The sequence below is a fragment of the Protopterus annectens genome, chromosome 12.part0 (genome assembly GCF_019279795.1).
Source record: "Protopterus annectens isolate FY-2018-M chromosome 12.part0, PAN1.0, whole genome shotgun sequence".
Lineage (NCBI taxonomy): Eukaryota > Metazoa > Chordata > Ceratodontiformes > Protopteridae > Protopterus > Protopterus annectens.
Window position 1 is genome coordinate 1,045,279,939 of NC_056746.1, and position 27,338 is coordinate 1,045,307,276.

At 39.7% G+C, this 27,338-nt stretch overlaps 1 protein-coding gene across 1 annotated transcript in view; it reads right to left on the reverse strand.

Moving 5' to 3' along the window:
• The window catches only part of SPO11 (SPO11 initiator of meiotic double stranded breaks), a 1,671,983-nt gene that overhangs the window by 299,648 nt on the left and 1,344,997 nt on the right, over positions 1-27,338 (reverse strand). Inside the window, exon 11 of the mRNA XM_044090058.1 lies at positions 18,123-18,222. Coding sequence (XP_043945993.1) covers positions 18,123-18,222 — 100 coding nt within the window. The remainder of the gene's footprint in view (positions 1-18,122; positions 18,223-27,338) is intronic.

The following is a 27,338-nucleotide window of genomic DNA, read 5'->3' on the forward strand; positions in this document are numbered from 1 at the left end:
TCTCTCATGGCATGTAAAGTTTCCCCAAAGGAAAATTCCTCTGGTGGAGAGGCAGAAGGAATCGATTCCTCAGCATCAGAATCTTCATAAGTAGAGAAAGGAGCCTCTGGATGGTCTGTATTGTCTGTATCATCAGAAGAATCATCTGAGGACACTGGCTCAGGGGACTCTGCTCTAGGTCTCTTTTCTGGAGGTTGAGAGGCCCTGTCTGGGTGAGATTGGGATCCCCTTATTAAAGAGATGAGATCCTCTGCCAGAGTAAGCATTTGGGAACTGGAACTGGGCCTGTGAGAGTGGGGCTTAACAGGCACAGACTTAGAAGTTTTGGCTGCTTTAGCCCTGGCAAAGGCCTTTATAGACATGGCTGCAGGCGGCCTAGCAGCACCACGTGCAGGGGTAGAAACATCCAAAGGGATGGTGTCCGATAATTCTTGTGAAACCACAGTAGCAGGTAGAACTTCAGAGGCCGATTCAACCAGGGTAGAAGGGGCCTCGGTAGTAGTCATGGATTCGGCTGAAGAAAGAACCGTTTGCTCGGTTTCGGCCGAAACCGAGACACTCGCCGTTTGCTTAACCGTGGTTTCGGCCGAAACCGCGGACCGCGAGTGTCGGTCCTTTTCTTTCGTTCTTAACAACTTGAGAAGTCGGAGGATCCGACGGCATTATGTACGCAAAATCTGAGCCGAAAAACTGTTCAGCAAACTCCGACCGACGTCTAAGCGTCCGTCGGTTGAAAGAAGCACAGGCTAGACAAGCTGCTACGTCGTGGTCTGGGCCTAAACAAGGTAAGCAGTAAGAGTGGAAATCTTTATGAGGTATTTGTTTCCCACAAGTTAAACAGTTATTCACTTTTTCTGACATCGGCTGAGGCAAGAAAGAGTCCCCAACGGGGTACTTAGCTTTTTAGAAGTCTTCGAAGTAGTAGTAATCTCTGGATCTGACCGACCGGCACTTGCGAACAGCTTCTGCTTCGGGCGCCACGCGGCAAGAAAGACTGAGGAAAATGGCGTCGGCTGATGCCTTTATACCCGAAGAACTGCAGCTATGACGTTGGGTGAAGTGCGACACCAGCCGAGGCCAGACCCAGACTTTGGAATCCGGCCGACCGAAGGGCTGCCTGACGACAGGACAACCCATTTGTAAGGACTGCAGATGCATCCTTGAAGGACATCAGTCTTACAGAATATTATATTCATAAAGTAGCAGAAAATATACTAAGAACTAAGACAACATGGGAATGGAGAAAGGAGATTCTGTCGATAGGGATGACTGCTATTAGGGGTACAGAGACTAGGTAAGAGGAGGCTGGAATTTACTGGAGGAAACTGGCAAAGGAACCAAGTTATTGGGAACAAATAAATAGAGAGGGAAAGGCAACAGAATGGGAAGAGGACAAGAAGACACTTGGATTGCAGGATACTGATTGCCTTCTCTGTCAGGGGTTGATAGAGTAAACACAAAGAGCAAGTGAAAGGAGAATCCTACATGAAAGACCTGCACTGGTTGAGTTTTTAATTATATCTAGAATAAAACCTGTTGTTAAAAAATGGATAATTAGTAGTGCATATAAAATATTGCACAATAACTATAGGAATCAATCAGAAGAGGTCAGAAAAGATTGGGAAGATAGATTAGATATTCAAGTCGCAAAGAAACAATGGGAGGACATATGTATGCCTCCCAAATATGGAACAATATCTAGACGATTTAGGATTTTTGCCTGGAAGTGTTTTCAAAGATACTTTTATACCTCAAGCAGACCGCAAGAATTTTTCCTCAGGTAGATGACAAATGTTGGAGATGAAATAACGGGAAAGAGAGGTATCTGAGAGCATATGTTCTTGGGTGCAATGAGCTGGCAGACATTAAAAATTCCCTACAGAGTACTCTGTCAGGAATACTGGGTAAGCAAATAAGTGTAACCAATGAAATTATTTTTTGAGTTGGGATACATGATCTGAATTGCCTTAACATAGTAAGGCCTAGATAAGTTTAATTCTGGTGGCTGCTAAAAAGACAATTACTAGAAATGGAAATCGGGTTCCTGTTGCGTGATCGAAAACTGTAAATGGCGAACGTGCATTGAGCGAACCCGATTGGTCGAAACGTCGCGCGCGTAACACGGAAATCGCCATAGGGAATATTTTCCCTTTACTTCAATGCAGTGCGATCTCAGAGTAGGAATATCTAAGTAGCGGGGGTGTGGAGGGTGCAGGGGGGCTTGCCCCCCTGCCTACAGCGTTTAGGTAAGTATAGTTTTTTATTTATTTTTTTTTATTATATTTTCAAAATTTCAAACATTGCTCATATGGTGATATATAAAGTCTGTAAGGGTGAACCTGTTAATATAGTTTGATTACTTTTATATAGATATAAGTTTGCTTATGTCACGTGATAATTCAGTAAAGGTGTTAAAAAAAGAAAAGAAAATGCAGCAGCAGTTTCTCACCAGGCACATTTGCCTTTGGTGCAGAAGGCTGTAGGTTTTATTCCTACAGCAGGTAGACAGATTGCTGACACTTTAGTGCAGCAATAAAAGAGGTGGTGCACTCCTGAGTGTGTTGTCTTTTGAATGAGGTCCCTTCTGCTTGAGATGGTGGTAGCTCTGGTGGATGCAAATGATCACATGACATCAATCAAAAAAGAGTAAGGAAATATCCCCAATTACCTGGCCAAAATTTCCACTAGAAGTATAAGTACAACTTGAGATCTACCCTAAAAAGAGGCTACTAGCCTACCTGGGAGTAGTCCAGTCAACAAAGGATAGAGAAATAAACAAATCACTTTAGAAGAAGTCTCAAGACTTTTGTTTTAAAGGCTAAAAGTAAAACCTATCATTGAACCTGACAATACAACTAGCTGCATTCCTGTCAGTGCTGAGTCTGCACTATCTGAGCTTTTACTTAAATTGCTCATCCTCAGCCTATCTACAGGGTTTGTGCCTGGATACCCCGAAACAGTCACTGATTCCCATACAAAATGGTAGACCCCTCTATAAACTCAGGTAGTTATAGGCCCATCAACCTCACCAGCCTTATATGCAAAGCCATGAAACATGTCTCAGAAGAACTCTTTAGTGCAGACATGGGAAACTTAAGTGATCTAGACCCCAGTCATTTCAGGTTTGTGAAGTGCAGGTCCTGTTTTCTGAACTGAGAGTATGCTTCTTTGAAAAAGTTACAAAGGCTGTGGACAGAAGTTCATTTGTGCACACTGTTTAGATTGACTTGGCCAAGGCTTCTGACACTGTTCCCATTTTGGTATTATTGAAATAACAGGTAAACTTAATGAAAACCCATGCATAGTCTGCTGGATTGGAAGTTAGCTATCCAACAGATTGCAGGGTATGAAACTTGTTGTTACCCTCTCTGAACATAATACTGTAACTTGTGGGATACTGTAGGGTTCAGTGTTAGCTCTCCTCCTCTTTGGCATTTATTTTGTGAATATCTAAGCCAATTTCCCCAGAAGAGTGGTCAACCAAGACAGTTGATGACTGAAAGCTGGTCAGTATTATCTGCTCACCTGCTGATATTAAACAGCTCTAGCAAGGGCTGAAATATGCACATACATCATATAACAAAATGATCTTCAAGCTAAATGCAAAAACAAATGTAGTGTAGTATTATTAGGCAAAAAGATTATTCCTACCACATTCATTATAAATGATACTCTTCAGGCAGAGACAGTCATAAAAAGACTTGGGTATTTACGTAGACAGCTCTCTCATTTGATCATCGTGTTTCCATCATGAATGGGAAATCTTTCTGTCTGACCCAGGTAGTTTCCAAGGGAATATCCTCAAGAGCCAAGGAAGTCTTCAAACCTTTGTACTCTACCCTTATCAGTCCTATAATTGCGTACAGTGCCCCCTTTGGTATATACAAATCCAAGCATATTTCTCAATTGGAAATGCCCCAAATATTTCTAACCATGAAAATACATGTATTAAATCCTTTAAGTATCTTGATAGACTAGCACAACTGTCCTTACATTCAGCCTGTTAGCTGCACTGAGCTGAGAGGTGACCTATGACTCACTTTTAGAGCAATGAAAGACCCACTCCTATCTGACCTATTTCTTCGCAAAACCAGTGGCTCTGCAAACACCACACTAGGCATGTTTTATTACCAGAAATAAACAAGAATCGCTGGAGGAATAGGTTTCAAACTCAATTTATTCCTAATCTACAGAATAAGTTCTCAATATACATCAAATAAGGTACGACCCTAGCTACCTTTAAGACTTGTCTTGATAATTTAATGGGTAGACACTAATTTACCCCAAGGGTTGTTATGTATGGCCCTTCTCAATCTTGAAGGTGAGCACTACTAAGTAATCAAAAAGGGAGGCAAAAACTTTTACGTGTGTCTACTTTAAGGAGTGAATGGTCTCCATGATCACTTGTCTAGTATTGTTCCTATGCTTCTGTCATGCTGCACAATGCACCTATTCAAACTTAATTTTTGTTTCAGGAACCTCATGCATCCAGACAAGTCACTTTATATAACTGAGACAGCTCCTTCCTTATTTCTTATGCCTCAGAATTGCCATTAATCAGTGTACATTTGTGGTAGGTATGATCTTTTTTCTCAAGCAACAGTTCCTCAACACAGGTCACTCTTCCTAATGATACCAGTACCCACACTTTAAGCTCAGCAGTTTCAAATGTGAGGGATCGTATGGCATCAGAATGTTTAGTTAGAGATGAATTCACTTCCTGGTGCCTTAAGGTGTTACATTTATATACTCTTCAAAAGTCTGATGCTTACACTCCTGCTGTATCGGAATATTGTACGTACCAATACCTTCACTCTGGGAGCTTCCATCTTCATCTCTGCTTCACTTGAATCACTTGCTACCACTCTCTTTTTTTTTCATTTTGGTGGCTTTGTTTCTCTCCAGGCATGCCGTTGTACTCCAAAACTCACCCAGTATTAAAATACTGTACTAAAGTCTCAGCAAAGTTCAAGGTAGTTTATTCTACTTTTTTATGCCTCGCATAGACAAAGAAGTGCAATCCACAAGTTGTTCAGGGCAGGGGCATACTAAAGTCCAAGTGCAGAGCTTTTCTTAAAAATATCATGGTGTAGCTCATTCCTTCCTGCAGTATTAATGGTAAGGAAGCTCTTTCAGTATGGTGCTATGGGCACAGAATCTTTTAAAATAGAAGAGGCATGTAAGCAAAAGTGATGCTATAGACTGAGTTGGTTTAGAACCTGTTTTGTTGTACAATGAAGTTGCAGAATTGGTCTCTGAGTAGTTCTGCAACTTTTGAGCTATCATTCCTAGAGGAAAAAATATAAAACAGAAGAAAAAAAAATAAAACAAAACAGAGCTCATGTGGATGTGTACCCAGAACTCAAAGGACAGGGGTAAAAACTTGCTGTAGGGAAAAAAAAATATATATATATATATATTTTTTTTTTTTTTGATTTGTGGCAAGCTTTTTTTGTACAAGTCATCAATTTAGATCATGCAGTTTTCCATACACAGCCACTGATGTTGGTGACCTCCTTGCTTTCCTTGTTCTTGTGAGCAAGTTTGATTTCCCAAAGCCCAAAGAGCTTGGTTTACTTAGGTGCTTGAACAGTGAATCTTTTACAAGGGACACTAGATTTTTTCAGTTAAGAAGGCTATGAAAATATCTAATGCTTGAGAAGTTTGGGTACCTTTTTCACCTCTTCCAGGTACACTGCTATGAATTTATTGGTCTCAAATTTGTGTAATGGTTTATCTGCAGGTGTCTTTTAGACTGTTTGCCACCACATTTGTTAGTATTCATTCTGTGACACTCAAAAAAGGGGTAAGAAATCATTTGAAGGCATTGCATTGATACCCTCTAATTTAATCTTTTTACTGATTTTCATTTTGTTAACTGAGCGGGACAAACTAGACCAGCACAACTTTTACAGGGTGACCTGATGAGAAAAAGTTCCACATTAGCAGTTAGGTACATAGACAACATGCAATAATACGAAACAATAGTAACATATAAAACTCTTCTTACAAACAGTGGTAATCTTACTACCTTTACGAAACAAAATGAAAAAAAACAAACAAACATGAATGTGGCTTTTATATACATATACAAATGTGTGGACACCAGTGAAAGCAAAAAAAAAAAAAAAAAAAACATATAAAGTAGTACATTCGTATATCAAAATGGATATGATGGTTTCATTAAGTCCCTTTTCACTGCCAGGACACTTTCAGAAATTATACAAAACAAAAAATAGCAAAAAGACCTCCTTAGGTGAAACTAGGGAGGGGTAACCCCCCCCCCAACCCCACATGATGCAGGAGTCTCTTCCATCTTATATGTCTTACTAAACATAATCACTTTAAAGGTTGCACAACCTTGGGGGGTAGGGGAAAATTTGAGGAAGTGTCCTGTGGACAGAATGAGATTCAGTGATTTAAGTAAGTGTCAAAACACAAATCAGTTTAGCCTATCAGAGTTCAGCTCTGTCATACAGACTCAGGTCTGCAAGAAGATCCTCCTCTGAGAGGAGAATGGCATTTGAACTCAGTGAAAATTCCTGTCTGTTTCTTTTGCTAGGCCTGGCTGCAGACATGAAAAGGGTCTAGGCCAAGTACATGAGGTACTCTTTTGGGGTAGAAGTCATATCCGGTCTATCAGTGAACATTTGTGGCTTCTCTGACTGGTTAAGTGAGACTAAACATCCTCTGTAGAAGTCCACCTGAATGGAAAGCCACTTTAGGAAGTCATTATTTTTAGTAAGATTTTTTAAACATCTTTATTAAATCACAATTGAAATGACATAAGTGCACATATATTAAAGGAAAATTTCACCATAGAGCTAAAAAAAAATCTGTTTTTTTCACTCTTTGTTTCCTGACCTATTTTAACACCTCAGAATCAAGTGCTTTATTTGTAATTTTAGCCTGTTTCCCACAACATGGCCACCAATGGGGCTTGATGTACCAACGTGATTTTGTTCTTCCTCAACCCTTCCTCTTTCCCATAATGCTTTGTGTGACTCATGCCAGACATAAGGAAGTAACTGTTAATTCTCATGTCATTGACATATAATGGGATTTGTGTGAGTCACTGTCATCTTCTTTACCTTCTGTAAAAGGACTGCTTCTTTTCTGTCTCTAATCACCCTCATTTATGTTTGGCTCAGAGCTTTTTTTACACCACACTTAGATGTTATGCAGCTACAGCCAGAAAAGTAGCTAAATTGCAGACCTTTGTTCAGGGTTCTCTTTTGTAGTCCAAGAAGAAATTACAGTCTCCCCCCACAATATTGCAGAGGTGTTAAAACTATCACTGCGCTGAGAGATCCTTGCAGAATCAAGTGCAACTGATGGAAAGGAAGGGACTTCCAGTATAAGCTGTTCCTCTCTGCCTGCAGTAGGAAGATGTATTTATTTAAATAGTTTCATTATTTTTTTCTGGGTACAAGTAGCAAAAACTGCTTGATTATTTTGGTTTGTTTTATTACTAGCAACAATTGATTTACTCCTTACTAAAAGAAAACAAACAATAGTGATGTTTCTCATTGTTTGTATGCAGTAAACATATGTTTATTTAATAATAATTGTTCACTCCATCAATAATTTGTTCCTTCCCTTTTCTATACATCTCACCTCCAGTTCTTCTGTCTCATTCACAATATTCAGTACTTCATTTACAGTCAGTTTGGATTTTTATTTCCAATTTTTAGTAATTGTTTTTTTTTTGGCAGCCAATAGCATTAAACTTAGTAAGACCGCTCAGATCCTGTGTTACAGTGCCAAAAAAAAAAACAAAAAAAAAACATTTTCTTAGCTACTTCCATTTGTTACCCTAACACTTCTAAGTACTCTGCAGTGAATTTTTAAAATCTGCCAACATGTTACACTCCCTCCACATAACACACACACACACACACACACACACACACACACACACACACACACACACACAAAAAAAACATGTTTCCAATTACTTCTCTCTTTCCCATCATTTCTCTAGCATTAGCTGTCTGCCTGAGGAAAAATGCTCTGAATAATGCTGTTCCAGTATTGACAGCATATCTTTTAGATTCACAGGTAAATATTGTCAGTCTGCAGACTATTATAAGCCTAGCCAATAACCAGAGGTCATAGTCAAACCCTGTAGCTTGTATCTGTTAGGTTAAGACATTAATTATTTTGCCAAACCTTCCTTGCTATAGAGTAAGCTTCTCCATTAGTTATATTCCCATTATGTTCACTCTTGTAGCATGTGAAGTTAACAGAGTCCAAGGGAATTATAGGGGTCATTTAGGAGAAGAGGTTCGAGGATCTGAGCAATAGCTCTCCCTTGTACATGATTCAGAGTGGGTTTTTCATGTTGAAGTTTTTGCCCCCTGTTGAACAGTTGTGGGGGGATAATACCAACAGACTGAACACTTAACATTGTACGAACAGATGTCAGCAGTCATATAGAGGTTTTAGCTATGTTCCTGTTAAGGCCAGTATGTCTGTAGAGGCAAGATTCAGCATTTGAATGTTTTAGAAGTCAAAATGCTAACTTTTAGATGTGCAGATTTAAGACCATGGTGTGTGGTCATGGAGTTTGACAATAAGGCCTGGGTATCTATGGAAGTCTGATCTCTTGGTTGCTGGCAGGCATTTTTCCTCCTTTCCTCAGTGGCTCAGATAAGCAGTGTCAACAGTACTGTGTATGACAGTACTTTAAAGTGACTGAGAATCCTGCATGTTGCTTTAGATAAGTGTATCCCTCTTAGTATCTGTCAGCAAATGTCAACCATCAACTCATTCTTAATGGGGGGAGGACTGAGACACTTGGGATGCCCAAGCTTAACTGTCCAGCCCACTCTCTCAGAACAACATTTTGCTATCAAATCATAGTAGCATGAATTGCTGCCTTGCTTCTATGTACTGATAATCATTTTTGGATGTCAGTACCCTAGCCTTAACTGGTTAATATTAACTAATAGCATTTGGAACCTAATGCTACTATGTACCTTGTAAATAATATAGTGAGATACCAACCACAAGGAATACAGGTGGAAAAATTCTTAATAAGTCACTGGTAGTCGATCAAAAGACTCTGGCAACTCACGAAAAAATCCAAAGATTTTATTAAAACACACAGAATGAGCGCTTTCGCGTGGTACAACCACGCTTCATCAGATATCAATTAAAAAACAGCTGTTGCACTTATATACATCCACTGACGCGCGGGAAAATTTTCTAAATCAATTAAAACAGAGAGATCCTATATTTTAGGATTAGCGCTAAATAATTATATTTATTACACCATGCATATTATAAATAAAATAGATAGGTGAATTCTCTGTAAATATATATTTATATAAAAATCTAATGATTTTTAAAATTATCTATGTATTGATGACGATTATGTCAGTAAATAAATATTATATCTAAGTAATCCCATTTACACAGCATAAGAGCATATACGAGATCTTTCAAAAGTATCAAACATGAGTGAGACGCATGAATAAAATGACGAATGCTCACTGTGCTATGTACTACTTAATGACAATAAAATAAGAGATAAAATTAGTAGTTGACTGATCCCTTGGTATCAGCTTATTGCAGCATAAAAAACCTGATACAAAAGATTGTCATTCATAAGCAGCAATGATCTATATGCATTTGTAACAGAATGCTTATACCATAGGATGTATGCTGTTACTTAAAGCCTGGAACGCTAACGAACCAAAAATGCATGTTTGACTTATTACGAAACCATTAAGTGTATATAGACTCATTTATACATGTGTCTATAAAACAAAGCATGACAGTATATATAAGTGCTTGCAAAATATCAAGCATAAGTAGGCCACATGACTAGCTGGTACTCGCTATACAATGCGCTTCATGATGACAATAACAGAAAAGATAGTGTTGGTAACCAATTAATTTGTTACTGTCAGCTTGCTTCAACATAAAAACATTGTACAAAACCTTATATAGGAAGTCACCTTTTACAAACTTCAAGAATCTATATAAATATATGACAAAGTATGTATGCATGAGGTATTGTGTTGTTACATGAAACCTAAAACACTAACTGGCCAAGCTATATGCGAACTAAACATAGCATATTAGATGTATTTAAATTGATCTATGCATATATCTATAAAGAATATAAATAAAAAAATAGCAATATATATGTAAAGGTGATAAAAAATAGAATGAAAATAAATATGTGTCATTCTCCAGAATGAGTATGATGCGTAAATAAGTCTCTCAATGCCTAGATAATAATACTGGCTTGATAGATAGAAAATTATTTATTCCTGGTGCTATATGCGCTCCTAATCTCAAAATCCAATTTAATTCCGTAAGGGCCAGGTCATTCTCTGCATCACCATCCCTATCATTTGGTGATACTACCTGCAAAACTCTGAAGCAAAAAGAGTGAGTATAAAACTCTATGATATGTTTCGCTAAGGCATTGGTTTCTATAGCCTTGCGTATATCATACAGATGGTTATATATGCGTTCTTGGAGCTTTCTTTTGGGTAATCCTACATAAAAGGCCTGGCATTTTGTGCATGTGGCAAGATAAATCAAATTACGAGTATTGCAGTTGGCATAGAAGTGTGGTCTAAAAGTATAGTCCATATATGGATGTTTAAAGGGTTGTTCTTTAGTTATATATTTACATCTATTACAACTGTAACATGGGAACGTGCCTTGATGCTTAAGATGGAGATTATTCATTACATTAACTTACTTATCCAATGTGATACAATGGTCGCCACATAATATCCTTTTAAGATTTTTGCTGTTCTTGTAGAGGAACATAGGATATCTGCCTACAATATCCCTAGTTTGAATATCAGTAGTTAATATATGCCAATTGTCATAGACAATTTGTTGTACATTTTTTACATCACTAGTATATGTGATGATATATCTAACATGATTTCTGGCTAAATTTTCTTTCTTGTAATAATTGGAGTAATGTTTTATATAACTTACATCTGTGTTTATTGACTCTATTGGTATTGTCCCCCCTAGTGTCTCATATTTGATTTTTTTGACCATCATGGGATCATATCCCCTGTTTATAAATAGTCTTTCTAGGGCAGAAGCTTCTTTAGTTAAATCTTCAACTCTACTGCATAATTTAAGTATCCTCACAAACTGGCTTTTCACTATGCCTTGAAAAACATGCCTGGGATGCATGCTATCAAAAGTCAATATCGCATTTTTCCATGTCGATTTCCTATATAATGTAGAAATAATATTGCCTGCTGGTGTAAAACTGAGTGTGACATCAAGAAAATTTATATGTGTGAAGGAAGTTTCCCTGGTAAACCTTAAAAATGTGGTGGTTGTTTCCAAATAGTTCAAAAAGGACTCAAAGAGTTCCAGGGTACCTTCCCAAACAATTATAATGTCATCTACAAACCGCCTATAGAATTTTACATGTTTGAACTTCTCATTGTTAAATAAAAATAGCTTTTCCCACCATAGAACTACCAAGTTAACTAATAGCATTTGGAACCTAATGCTACTATGTACCTTGTTAACAGTTACCCCAGTACTCGTCTTCTTTTATATATTATGATTTGATTTTTTTTAATTACTCAAAGCAGGTCAATTCATGACTGACAGAGGCCAAGTGTTACATTTCACTTACCTGTAATATAAACATATACAAATTAAAAATGTCCTTCTACAAGCATACAACATAATGTTAAGCTATTTAGGAAAACAGAAGTTATGAACTCACCATAACGTTCCATGTTTTTGTCCATCTCGCCGCTCATTCTTACACTGATGGGTTTGAAGCCAATCCTTGGCTCCAACTCGGCCGAATACTTAGCTGAAGATCTCAAACTTGGCTTGTGGCAAGAAGGTATCCCACAATGCAGTGGTGCAATTCCCCAGATCTTGTTTGCTGCTAATACTGAGCAATATGTACACTATATACATATTTACACACATATACACGTAGACACTATGTAAGTCCATACCAAGCATACTGGAAGAAGAAACAAGCTGAGACAAGAAGCCCCTCAGGCAGAAAAAATCTACCAGGTCCACTAGAAGTCCATGGCAGGGGGAAGGAGGGAGAGTTGGTAAGAATGAACGGCGAGATGGACAGCAAACATGGAACGTTATGGTGAGTACATAACTTCTTTATGTTATGTTGTCCTATCTTGCTTTCATTCTTACGCTGATGAGACAGCGTCCCTAGCACCTTTATCCTGGGTGGCTCACGGGAGTATACCTTTCAGCACCATGGAACCAAAGGATGCCCTATCCCTGGAGGCCAAATCCACTTTGTATTGAGTAATAAAATTATGTGGAGTAGACCAAGTAGCTGCTGCACAAATATTATCTATAGGAATTCTGGCTTGGAAAGCTGATGACATAGCCAATGTTGTAGTGGAATGAGCCTTCAGTTTGAAAGGTAGAGCCTTGTTATTAGATTTGTAGATAAAGGTAATACAATTTGAAAGCCAATTAGAAAGAGTGTTTTTTGAAACTGATGATCCTTTCTTTGCATCAGAAAAGGATGCAAATAATTGGTCAGATTTTCTGAAGTCTTTGGTTCTATGTAAATAGAATCTGAGTTGTCTGTGCACGTCCAGTTGGTGTAATTTGTACTCTGCCTTGTTGCTATGTTGAGGAAAAAATACTGGGAGTTCTATGGATTGGTTTATATTGTTTGGAGAAGCAACTTTGGGTAAAAAGGAAGGGTTAGTGCGTAAGGATACCCTATCCTTATGAAAAATCAAATATGGTGGTTTAAAAGAAAGGGCTTGCAGTTCTGCCACTCTTCTAGTGGAAGTTATAGCCACTAGAAATAAGGTCTTCCATGAAAGGAACTTAAGGTCTGAAGACAAAGAAGGCTCAAAGGGAGGTAAAGTGAGACGGGACAAGACAAAATTTAGATCCCAGGGAGAAAGGGGTTCCTTAAAGGGAGGACTTGGTAAAGAAGCACCTTTTAAGAAGGCTCTACACAACCTGTGTGACATTAAGTTAGAAGAAGTATCGCCAATATGAAACATTGAAATTGTAGCAAGTTGAACTTTGATGGTAGCTGCAGCTCAGCCTTGTTGGAACAGTTCCGCCAGAAATTCCAAAATGGAGTGAATAGGTGCAGAAAAAGGGTCAATGTCCTTATCTTGAGCCCATAAGGAAAACTTCTTCCATTTACTAGAATAAAGCTTTTTAGTGGAAGCTTTATGGGAGGACATTAAGATATGTCTGACAGTGGGAGTGAAATTGTGAAGCCTGACTAAACTGGGAAGTAGAGCAGCCAAGCTGTCAGTTTGAGGGTGTGGAGAGACGGATGAAGCTCCCCTGACATATGAGTCAGCAGATCTGGTACTGGGTCCAGAATCCAAAGCTTCTCCTGAAGGTGTGGCCAAAGGAAGGGGAACCAAACTTGGTGAGGCCAGTAAGGGGCAATGAGAATTATCCTGCTTGCCGAGCTTTGTGCTTTCTGAATTACTCTGGGTAGGACAGGAAATGGTGGAAAGGCATACAGAAGTCCCGAGGGCCAACTGTGAGCAAGAGTGTCTCTCAGTGTCTCCCCCAGAGGAGAAACTAGGGAAAAGTAGTTGCTGCACTTGGCATTCATGGGAGTGACAAAGAGATCGGACCAAGGCTGTTCCCATGTCTGGAAAATCATTTCTGCTACATTGTGATTGAAAGACCACTTATGAGGCATAAGAATTGCTCTGCTCAGCTTGTCCGCTATCACATTGGACTTCCCTGGAATGTGCATTGTGATCAGAAAGCACTGGGAAGAAACTGACCATTGCCAAACTCTTAGGGCTTCTCGACAAAGGGGGTAAGATCTGGTTCCCCCCTACTTGTTTATGTACCAAACCACCAACATATTGTCCAAGTGGATTGCAATAGTCCCTAGAGGGAGAGAGTCCTGAAGTGCTTGCAATGCAAGAAGCACTGCTCTCATCTCTAGAACATTTATATGCAAGTGAGCCTCATGATCTTGCCATGTACCTTGGACTGTTCTCCCTAGATAATGCCCCCCCCCCCCCGTCTGGGAAGCATCTGTGGTCACTGTAGCTATTAGCTGAGGTGGAACAAAGGGTCTGCCTATTGTCACATGACTGGAATGCATCCACCATCTCAAGTCGTTCTTGCAAGATTCCGTTATCCTGATCAGGTGAGACATTGGAAGTTCCTGAATAGACCATTGGGAGAATAATAGCCACTGAAGTATTCTCATGTGCATTCTGGCAAGAGGAACTAGAGTAATCGTGGAGGCCATTGTTCCTAATAAACGGAGAATTACTTTTGCTTTCACTCTGTTCAAGGAAAGGATGTGAAGAATTTGATGTCTGATAGCTATGACCCTTTCTTCTGGAAGACATGCTATCATCAATGAGGTGTTTAGATCTGTGCCTATGAATTTAATAAGTTGAGAGGGCAACAAGGCAGAGTTTTGCAAATTTACTGTAATGCCCAATTGGTTGCAGATGTGCAACGTTAGATCCCTGCTTGCAGGAGTAGATGCTTGGTGGTGGCAGACAGGAGCCAATCGTCTAGATAGGGAAACACACGGAATCCTAGACGTCTCAGGTGAGCCATGACTACTGCCATACATTTTGGTGAACACTCTGGGGGCTGTAGTTTGACCAAAGGGTAGAGCTCTGAACAGGTAATGGCTGGCTCCCAGCCGGAAGCGTAAGTACCTTCTCGATGTCCTGTCCATTTTTATGTGGTAGTAAGCATCTTGAAGGTCTATCGGGCACATCCATTTGTCTTTCCCTAAAAAGGGAAGTATAGACTGCAGAGTCACCATTCGGAAGTTTGACTTCTTGACAGATTCGTTTAACTTGCTTAGATCCAATATGGGCCTCCAGTCCCCTGTTCTTTTTGGCACTAAAAAGAATCTTGAGTAAGTTCTGAATCCTATTTGGTCTGTGGGAACTTCTTGGATGACACTTTTTTGGAGCAACTTTTAGATCTCTATAGTTGATTGTTCCCTTAGATTGGGTGGAACATCTGGGAATGTTTTAGTCTTTGGGACAGGTAAACAAAAGGGGATGGCGTACCCTCTTGATATTATGTTTAGTACCCATTTGTCATTGGTGATATTCAGCCAGGCTTCTGGGTACATTGACAAACGTCCCTCAACTGCCTCCAGAGTAGAGCAGACAGGTCTTCTTTCAGGAGCACTGATAAGGCTGTCCGTGAAATGAATCACGGTAACCTTGGTTTTGCAGACTCCCTTTGCCTCTGGGGCGGTGTCTACCATTATTACCTCCCCCTCTGCCCCTGGGGAAGTATCAGCCTGTGCATCCTGGAAACATCTCTGGGATCTTTTGAACCACATCTTTAAGCCCTTCTGACCTTTGGGATAAGGTCTTGAAGGTACGGAAAAAACGTACTCCAACAGCAGAGTTTTCCCTTCCTGCTTGCATCGGGTTAGAGTGTCTTTTACTTTAGGTCCAAAGAGTGAGGAACCATCAAAGGGTGCGTTGGTAAAGGTAGACTTGAAGGGCTCTGCAAAAGTACACAAGTGCATCCAGGAGTGTCTCCTAAGGGAAACTCCGGAACCCGCTGCCCTGCTCGCTCCATCTGCTCCGTAAGATATAAGCCTCATGGAGGAGTTGACAATAGAATTTAAGGTGGACAGCTGGGAGGAGAGCTTCTCATTCACCTCCACAGCTACTGAACCTCGTAGAGGATCTCCTAGCTCTTTCAGGATATCTGTTTTTAGCCTCATAAAATGAGATAAGTAATTCAGCGATCGCAGAGAAAAAGTTGCTGAAGAAAAGATAAGCTTCCTGTATCTGTCCATCATCCTTGAATCTTTATTCAGAGGATAAACAGACGAGGAAGTCTCTGCAAGTTCCTTTTTGTTGGCTGCTGCCATCACCATAGCATCTACAGGTACTCCCTTTGCTAAGAATTCTTTCCCCAGAGGAGCTGACAAAAACTTGTTTGGCCTCCGAGGGATTGGTTCCAAAGCATCCGGTGACTCCAATGCCTTTCGACTAACCAGATCCATTAGTTCGTCAAAAGGCGGGGACACTCAGGAGGCTGAAGGTTGAGACCCGAAAGCCTTCAGGTACACTGACTCCTCATCAGAAGGGGTAGTGGTCTGCCAGCCGCCTCTTTGCTTAAGGATTTCCATAATATCTGCGAATGAGATAACATCAGAGGACGACTTTGGAGACCCTTCCTACTCATCGAGGTCAGTGCCTGAAGTAATGGACTCATCTGGGGTGTCAATATGCTTCCTCTTGCAGGTTCTCTTCCAAGGTGGCTCCTCAGAAGGATATTCTGGGGAGGCCTTGGATGAGAGGGGTTCACCCAAAGGAGGATCCTGAGGCCTTGGGTCTCTGCTGTCTTGAGGAATGTGTGGTGCTGCAACAGTAGCTGGTGCCTTGGGGTGAAGAGTACTGGTAACCCTCTGTGGTGCTGAGTGGGAAGACAACACACTCATCAGCTCAAAGGCAGATCCCGCCGGCTCCGAAGATCCCTTCTGCTCCAAGGAGACAGAGGGAGGCAACGGAGCCAACGAGACTGGACCCGAGGCTGATGTAGGAGCCGAGCTAACCCGTGCTAACACTCCAAGGGGTAAGCTCAGCACCGATGATCGGGCCCAAGAATCCCCCCTGGGGCCGACCAGGGGAATCCCGGCTCCCAGACTCACTGGATGGCGCCAAGAGAGTCGGAGCAGAAGCCAGCTCCGAGGAGACCAAAGGGAGTTCCGGAACCGACAAATCCACAGAAGATGGCACCGAGCACTCCGGCTCCAAAGGACCAGCTTGGCTCGGAGGAGGAAGAATAGTGGGCACAGTGAGCTCCGAAACCAAATGGGTTGGAGCCGAGAACAATTTAGTCAGTGCCGGCAACTTAAGGAGTCTATGTACCACCGGTTCCACATCCTCATCAGATAAACTTCTTGTAGACCTGGAAGATAATGAAGGAGATCGAGACCTATGGAGGACAGGCAATCTCAAAGTGAGAGAAACCGAGGAAATTACAATGGACCGGCTCTGAGAAGAGGTATCTAGCAGCTGTGAAGGCTTTGAAGCTGAAGAATCAGGCCTGTCAATCATAATGACTTCCATTGGCTCCAAAGACTGTGGAGCCAAGGAAGCAGTAGCTTTAGTCATTTTAGGTAGTTTAACTGACGGCTCCGAATGAGCCGATGCAAATGGAGATTGTCTTTTATGTGATTTACCTTTTTTTGAAGGAGATGAAGAAGAGGAAGAGCTATGAACAGCCTCTTCAAAGGAGGGTTTTAAAAGCCCTTTAAGAATCAACTTGCTTCTTCTCTCCTGAAGAACTCTGGCACTAAACGAATGACAGAAGGTGCAGTCCTCTTGGAGATGGACAGCACCAAGACAATATACACAAACAATATGTCCATCAGTGATGGACATCTTTTGCAAACATTTCTGACATTTTTTGAAACCCGAAGACTTATGTTCTCTTTTCTTTCTGTTCTTTAGACAAATTGATACCAACAAGGGAAGCTTATTTAACAGGTTAATATATTTAAAGACTTATGCTACAAAAAACAATGCCAATAAGAAAAAAAATAGGGAAGAAAATTATAACCTCTAACTTAAATGGCTCTGATCTTCAGACACAAAATATGAAACAAGATAAGTCCTCTAATTAAAACAGGTGTATAGCTCTCTAATTTAAACAAGCTATAAGGACACAGAAAGTACAACAAGCTCTCTAATTCAAACAAGCTAAAAGACGCAACAAACTACAATAAACAGATAATTATCACTACAGGGATACCAAGGCCTATAAAGCAACGGCAAAAGCCGTGCCTGAGGAAAAAAATTATCGCAAAAGAGGTAGAAACAGCAGAGAGAAGCCAATGAATACAATATATTGTTGAAAGAACCATATATCAGCAAAATTATTAGGTTTTGACAAGAAATATAAGAAAAAGTTTCACAACTTAGCCACGGCCAAGATTAGCGCATCCAACCTCGTAAAGCAGCAAACAAGATCTGGGGAATTGCCCCACTGCATTGTGGGATACCTTCTTGCCAGGAGCCAAGTTTGAGATCTTAAGCTAAGTATTCGGCCGAGTTGGAGTCGAGGATTGGCTCCGAACCCATCAGTGTAAGAATGAAGGCAAGATAGGACAACATAACATCTATATTTACCATGAGGGTCTGCATCCACAAGAGTGAAGACAGGTGTCTGAAAAGTGTCCCATAGCTTCTTAACCATCAGTCTAGTGTTAAGATCTGGAACGCCTTTGCCCTAAAACAGATATAAAGAGAACATTTAGAAGAGAAACAGCAAAAAGTGTCACTTAAGCAACTTACCTGATACAAACTGTAGAGGCATACATATCACCTGAGAAGACAGTAACCTACAAATAATCTGGGGACACCAATAAGAGGATGAACACCTCCAATGATGGTTTCTTAGGGGGGAGAGAGAGAACTACTAAAATGTTTGTAATACTGCTATATGTGTAGTCACAACACTGCAGCAGTGACAATTGCACTTAGTAAAATGCCAGCTACAAAAGTTCCAGTCTGATAGGATTGTGGTTTATGGTTTCTCATTCAGGTAACAGACTATCTTCCTCTGTTCCTCTATCTCTGCCCAACAATGCCAGCTGAAATAAGTTCTTCCAACTAATCATCCCCCTCCAACATATAAACCAGACATAATGGAATTTAGTAGGGTAGAACATGAGCAATGTGGACTGCTGAATGCCTACACCATAGAGCAAAAAAGAAACAGCAGCTCTTGTGGTGGACCAGTCAGCTTTATAGGATGCTGTGTTTCAGAGGGCTGCTAGGCAGTACCATTGACCTGTTAGGCATTAGGAAGAGCATCAAAGACACATCTTGAATCTGCATCAACCAATTTATAATAATTTAGAATGCATTATAATTTACAAAGGAACTCCAGAAGCAAAAGTAGCACCGAAGACAGGTATTAAATAATACATGTTTCAATGAAAATTATTACCTTCTGCAATTTAATGCAGAATGACATGAAAGGAAAATAGGAAGCAACTTTTCTATGATAAAATAACAGTGACCTATTGGCAACAGTGCAAGTTGTTTACATATACAGAATGTAACCTGAGTGACCACTTAGTGGTTAATGAGCTAGCAGAGAAGTACAGAAGAAGCAGAAGTCTGGCTCTCCTTTATTGCAGTGTTCACCATCTGGTGGACATAATACTGGTATGCCAAGCTTGTAATTGTATATGAGAAGACATTGATGCTGTAAGCACTGGAGAATGCTATAAAAAGCTTACAGTACTGCAAACACCTAAACTAGAAATGGGGAGGTCTTAAAAGAGTCCTATCTGCAGAATAATAGGCCCTATCTCTCTGCAATCCTTGCCCATGTCCTGAAAGCCAGTAGGTTTTTCTTCAAAGAATGGAGGGGATTCACCAAGCAAAAGTTCATGCCTGGTATCATCCGGTGCCTCTCAACTATGGGACATATGGATCAGTTGGGAATATACAGTAATGTGAGAGGCAAAACTTGAAAAATCAAAAAGACAATGGCTTGCCCATACATTTATAATGGATAAATATTTTTAGCAAATGCTTATCCTAATTATATGTAGCATTGTTGTCATAAAAGCCACATATCTCTATCCAGCCGATTTTCTGTAAACCATATATATTTCACCATTTCCAAAGCAGCCATATCTTTAGCCATATCTTAATTATCCAGCAATAATTTAAACTATACTCTATTACCCATCTCATCTTTCATATCCTCCTCTTATTTCACCCATAACAATCTTTCATTTTGCTACTCCACATCTCTTACTTCCACTTTGCTCATACCTACCTAATAATTCTTATCATAAAACCTACACCACCTTTCTTTCATCTCCTAATACCTTTCAAGCTTAAAAAATGTTTACTACACTCACCTCTACAAACTATTTATTTCAGATACTCAAATACCACACTGATTGCTTTGACTCTTCTCTACTGACTACTGCACACTCCATCTTACTATAGATGCTGAATAAAATGTATGCAAAATTCTGCAAAAATGATAAATAACCACAAGGCTTAACTCCTCTTACCATCTAAATTCCTCATAATCAGGTATCATGAATACAAAGTTCTGTGATAGTAGAATAATTCTGTACTAGTATTAAGCTTGCTGATTTACTACGTTTGATAACATAACTGTTCTAAATAAAAAGATTAAGGTAACTAATGTTGTCAGTGTGTGGAATATTCAACCATGATTCCTCTCTCCACAAACACTGCCATGCTACAAATATCACCCCTGATTATGTACTAAGGCCTGTATGATTACATTATATTAAATCACAATATTTGATATCCATCCAGCCAAGTCATGAACTACAAAAATGTTGGTGTATGACTGCACTGAAGTCAAATTTTCTGAAATAATTGCTAATTTTGCATTTGCTGATGAGATATCATTGAGCATCTCAGATTACCTTACTCTGTGATGGCAAACATTATGCTTATTGTTTTTTTTCAGGAGTATTTAACCCACGTTATCTCTGGTAAATTAGATCTAAGTACAAGTCTATTGGCATTATATAAATTGGTATTATCTTATAAATGAAATCAGTTACACTAACAACAACATCATTGTTTTGGAGAACATGTTCGAGGAAATACATTCACAGAGCATTTATTACACCTTACAAGATAAGTAAAATATCTAAATCAGGAGAAAATAAATGATGGAGATGTGGTAAATTTGTAAAAGTAAAATGGTGAAATATGTTTTACAGCTAAGAAAATTAAATGAATTAATGCTAAAAATGAATTTCATAAAAGTGCTGTCATCTGACAAATGCTATTTAAAAAAATGTTTAATTAATTTAATGTCCCAATCCCTATATCCATTCAGAAATCACTGCATGCTCTTATTACATAATTTATCTATTGCTAGGAAAATTAGCACAAAAGTTGGAAAAGTAATAGAACTCCTTTTCAAGATTTTCTATCATTAGCCATTGATGTGTGCCATAAAGAAATGGAATTGTCAGAATGATATCTAATAATATATCACTGGGTTACAAGTACTGGACAAAGTTAAATAGACATTTTGGGTAAATATATGACTAGACAGATTTAGAAAATATAAATTTTGTTTATTAGGTTTTTGAAGAAACTGTGTTTGAAAAGTGTATGAAAATATTTGGATTGATTCTGTAAATAGTTATTTGCTGTATGCAAATATTTAAAAATAATTAAATAAAAATTAATTTGGAAAATTGTGTGAGCTCCTTTGAAAATATACTAGAAAGCTGTTCAATCTGAAATCCGGAAGAAAAATCCCACCTTGGTGGAAGAGGGAGTCTTGCAAAGGAAGAGGAAACATGGGTCCTTCCTATGTAAGAGATTCCCTACCAAACGTAATAATCATAAGTACAATGCTATCATAAAGTAATTAAAAATGGCTATTCACAAAGTCCAGTCTGAGCATGAGACAAAGCTGAACAATATAAAGATAATAAGAAAACGTATATCAGATCACAAATGAGAGCAAGACTTCCTGATTTTTTTTACTTCCTACCAGGCTTTTAGTGTATACATGCCAATAATAAGAGAGGGGGCTGTGTTTTATCATTTCCAAGCTATTACAGATTAAAACCTGTACTTAAAACAGAATCTTCCACTTGCCTTCCTTTTTACTGTATTCTAAATACCAGCACTTTAAGGTGTGTCTGTGTGTGTGTATGTATGTAAGATAAAAAACTCACTTTAGTGAACGGTTGCAAGCAACTAGTGGTGGCACAAAGATGCTATGCTGCTAGTGGTGACATAATTTAATTTTAGAGGTATTGTGTTACTTGGCTAACAATTTGTATTAGATTTTATTGCACATCATGGAGAATATGGACAAATACTACCTTACTTACCTACTGGAAAAGAGATATTTCACATTTTTAATGATGTGTAATATGCACAGAGATAAAACAATGGCTAGGATGCTGAAAACTCAGTTTGTTTTAAATGGAAGGTTTCCCAGAAGAAACAAACATGTAGTGAAATTACACAAAGAAAAAGTGAAGATTGTGTGTGTGTGCGTGTGTGTTTATTTCTCATAGTAAAGTTGACTAAGCAAAAGAAAGTGTGAAATGTTCCACTACCTGGATTAATAACACAAAATGAAATAGGGTCAGAAATAACAGAATCCTTACTCTCCAACAATGTTAAGAATGAAGTAATAACCGAAGAACAGAAAACACATATTATTACTTTGGAAAATTACAAACAAATGGATTTAAATTTTGAAATAAGAGCTAATGATAAGATGGTCACTGAACATAGTTCTGAGTAAGCAACAATTAGCTCAACTGGCTTAGTTTCTGCTGTCATTCCAGGGGAATCCAGTGCCTGACAGCCTGGGAAGATATGATTGACAGACCACAATGCTTTGCTAGAGATGGCCTGCATCTGTCTCACTTGGGCTTCAGGGTTCTGGCAAAGGCCCTTGCCTCCCCCATAGTGCCTTTTTTTAGGAAAAGTCATGCGGTTGATATTACCAATGTAAAAATCTCAACAAAATGCAAATTAAAGGTCATGCTGCTAAACGCTAGGAGTCTAAACATGAAACCGCTCTCATTGCAAGCTTTCTTAACCCTGGAAGATGCTGACATTTGTGCAGACACAGAAAGCTGGTTCAAAGCTGCAGAGAGCACCACAGCCTTACCTGGTTACTCATCGTATCATAGATTCAGACCCCAGAATGCGGGTAGCAAAGCCAAAAGAGGTAGGGTTTCAATATATATTAAAGACACAGACACTTCCTGGCTGGTCAAACAGTATGATGCACAGGAGACACTCCAGGTGCATTTAACCATTGACAAGACCCCTATTCAAATTATAGCTAGCTACAGGCCCCCAAATTTGACTCAAGATGCCCACTCCACCTATCTGGACCTCTTCAAATCTATCAAGATTCAACCCTTTACCCTGATCCTGGGCGACTTTAACTACCCAACCATAGATTGGAAAAACTACTCATGCCAGAACACAAATGCCCAGAGATTCCTCAATTTTATCAATGCAAGTGCCTTGGAACAGCTAGTTGATCCCCCACAAGAGGTGATAATGTCTTGGACTTGGTATTAACCAACATGAGTAACCACTGCAGGACCCCTACGATATCATCTTCCCTGGTAAGATCCGACCATAAAGCAGTCACTTTGAAAGTCATCATCTCCCCTGTCACCCCCCCCCCAGTTAGGGTCAAACAAAAAAACCTCTCCAAAGCTGATTACAACCTCCTGAGGGATGGTATAAACAGCTTCACAGCCCCCTCCCCCACTGTAGGAACTGGCACCAATGTCCAAATCTACACAGAAGTAATATACGAGCAATTATATAGATGCATGGAATCAGGAATACCTGACAGGACAAAATCATCCTCCGCAAGGAAGAGTAAAACTGTCTGGTGGACATCTGCAATAAATAAACTATATAACAAAAGGAAAAAAATTGCTGTCCAGGACCAAGAAGGAGCAGGTGTCCAATTGGAAGCAATCTCTCCTTAGCCAGTACAAGCAAATAAGAGCACTAGTGAAATCCTCTAAAGCCAACTTCGAGTCCAAATTGGCCACATCTACTAGAGACAATCATAAGGCCTTCTTCACATATGTCTGCAATCTCAAAGGAAGCATGCAGATCTATTCAGAACTGGTGGTCAAGGACACCATATACACAAATGCTGTAGATGTAGTGAAAACTTCTCCCCTCTGTCTCCCCATCAGTAAATCAGGACAACCCCAGTACCTGCCCCCCACCCCTTATCTCTAGGGAACAGGTGATCACTGCCCTCTCAAAGGCAAAAAATACAGCCTCCATGGGACCAATAACATCCCAGGCTGCATCCTACATGAACTCAGGCATGGACTTGCAGCACCATTAGGCACCCTATTTAACCAGAGCCTGAGTACTGGCTTTGTCCTAGCAGAGTGGAGGGCACCCACTGCCATCCCTTTACACAAAAGTGGAGCATCCACCAATCCAGGAAATTATAGACCCATCAGCCTAACTAAAGGCCATGGAATGGAATGGATTATCATGGATCTCATTAACAGGGACATTGGCAACCTCCAAACACTCAACTCCAGACAGTCTGGCTTTGTCAACGGGAAGTTATGTCTGTTAAATCTGATCAACTTCTTTGAGACAGTCACCAAAGCCATGGACGAGGGGAAGACGGTGCACATTGCCGAACTTGACCTGGCCAAAGCCTTCGACACTATTCCCCACTCAGGCATAGTAGATAACTCTATCAACTAGGCATCAATCCATATGTTACCAGATGGGTAGCAAACTGGCTCACTGATGGAACCCACCTAATCAAAACAGGGGAAGCCACCTCAAGCAGTAGACCCATAATATGTGGCGTACCCCAGGGATCGGTCTTGGGGCCTCTGTTATTCAGGTTATACTTCTCTGAGGTGCAGGCCAAAACCAGTGGGCTATGGCTAACCAAGTTTGCAGATGAGTGCAAGCTGGGTACAGTCTTCAATTCCCCAAGTGATGTGGACATCCTCCAAGAGGATTTCACCCAAACAAATGACTGTTGCCACAAACATGGCCTCAAGCTGAATGCCAAAAAATGCATCATCATCCCCTTTGGAGAGAGTAAGAGCCCCACATATTATCACATTAATAAGGCCAATTATTGAGTACAACGCCCCCTTCAGCATGTACCTTGCAAAGCACATGCAGCAGCTGGTGAGACCACAGAGGTTCCTCATCAGGAGAATCCAGGGTCTCAAACACCTACCCTACACAGATATGCTAAAAGCCCTGTCCCTCTACTCAGTTTCATACAGACTCCTCAGAGGTGACCTCTGTCTGGCATACAAAGCAATATCATACCCTGCCTTGATGGGACTGCTGCATATCTGCAAGTCAAGCTCCACTTGAGCAACCTGTACGTGTGACCTCAACCTGGTCTGTGATATCAACAGGACTTGTTGGCAGAATAGATTTGTGTCCCAGAGACTCCCCCATCTGTGGAATAGACTCCCTCTCTACGTCAAGCAGAGTACCCTATTATCCCTTTTTAAGCGCAACCTGGATAACTGGATGGGAAACAGAAAATACACTCCTGAGATTCCACCTGTATCCCTGCTGGACAAGAGCTCTGGGTGCTGGCTTGTCTAAACATGGGCTAAACTCTTGCCTAGGCTTATAAGGGCCTCAGGGCCAGTAGCCTAGTAACCTCCTATGATCCTATGAAGTAGGGCAAATAAGTGCAAACAGAACTTATTGTCAAAATGAAATTGTGGCACTAGATATCAAATGCAAGGAAAAGGAAGGAGAAGAGCATGGGGGGCATCTGTAAGTTCCCCTCATTTCAGTTAGAGAATAGTAGAACAACCAAAAGAAAGTAAGTCTGCAAACAGCAATAATGGTAGATTTACATATAATTCGGCATACTGTCCTTGATGTTTTAATAACTGGTGACTCTGTTTTGACAGGCATTAAACGTATGTTTCAAGAATTAATATGGAAATAATTACAGAGTCAAGTTAAGTGGGAATAGAATGAGTGACATCAAGACAGCTCTACAATTATTTAAAATTACTAAAAGATTTTATTTTGTGATTGTGGTAGAGTGAACTAATTATGTGGGAAAAACTAATTTAGAAAGTTTTAGAAGTGATATGAAGGGTTTTATTGAACTGAGTAAAAAAGTTGGACTCATCCCATATTCTGTGACACCTTTCATGTTCCAGCTTTTCAAAATGCCTCTTTACAGGCAGCAAGACAGCATACTAATTAAGGAAGGAATGCATTATGACAACAAAAGATAAAATCTTTATTTGGGAAGACATGATGTTAAGGTCTCTGTTATTGGGAGATGAACTGGACACTTATTTTAATTACATGTGAAACTGATTTTTGTTAAATAGATTTAAAAAGTTTTAATTTTCTTAGTTAAGCACTAAGGTTTGAGTAGGTACATTAAAGGATGCAACAAGTGATTCTTTATTTTTTTTAAATGCAATGCCAGAAGTTTAAATAACAGAATAGCTGACTTAGAAGCTAGAACAACTAGAGAGGACTACAATCGAATAATTGTCACCGAAACTTAGTTTTCAGAGGTTAGCGGACCATTAGCATAACCAGGATTTACTGGTCACCATAATTTTAGAAGTAACAGAAAAGGGGAGATGTGTCAATATTTATTTGTAATGGGCTCAGTTCCACTCTAGCTTATAACATTACAGAGCATGAGGTAATTGTAGTTAGAATTAATTGGAAGAGAACTGAATGGAAGATTTTGTTTTATAGGCCCCCTAAATTAAGAAAGACATAATATGCTTTAACCAAATTCTGTGTAGTTATCTTCAGAATGGTTATGATATAATTACAGGAGTTCTAATTACTCCAAATGTGGATTGGGAATATCAGAGTTAAAGAAAGGAGTTACAGGTAAATTATTTTGCCTCAAAAGGATGCGGGTATATTGCTATGATCAACTTGTAATAAAACTTACTAGATTGGACATTGTGTGGTTAAAATTTGGATACAGTGTTGTTAGTTGTGGAATTCTACCTTAACTATGGAAATCTGATCATTACAGAACTGTTTGGGAACTAGAAATAAAGAAAGCTTTCGAACAAGTGGTAGATAAGAGCTTGAGAAAGGCATGTTATCCAGCAGATTTTAAACAAATAAATGGTCAGCTAAGGAAGTGGAACTGGAAAAATGTGATATATAAAAAAGATATTTCAGAATTTTGGGATATTTTCTATCAATATATTTGTGATCTGAAAGATAAGTATGACCTCAGTGTACCTGGAAGACAGAAAAGTTACAAATGTCTAAGATGAACAAGAAAAATCCAATTAAAGATTAAGGTTCCAGTCATAAGTTCTCATCCTCGGTCATAAGTTCTTCATTCTCAGTCCTAGGACCCCTCCTGTTCGGCATATACTTCTCAGAGGTACAGGCAAGGATAGGAGGACTATGGCTGACCAAGTCTGCAGACGACTGCAAACTAGGGGCTATAATTGACTGTCCGACTGACATAGACATCCTCCAAAAGGGTCTCACTGAGACTGATACCTGGTGTCAAAATCATGGCCTCAAGCTAAATGCCAAAAAGTGCATAGTCATCCTCTTTGGAAAAAACAAAGTAACCACAAACTACCACATAGGTGGTAGTCCCCTAAATACAGAAGACGTAATAAGGGATCTGGGACCCAAGTAGATAGTAATCTTACCTTTGATAATCACATTGCCAAAGTGGTTAGAAAATCCTTCTACGTGGCCCACCTAATCACAAAAGGGTTCGCATCCAGATCAAAAGAGGTCATTGTGCCCCTGTACTCATCACTAATCAGACCCATCATAGAGTGCAACGCCCCATTT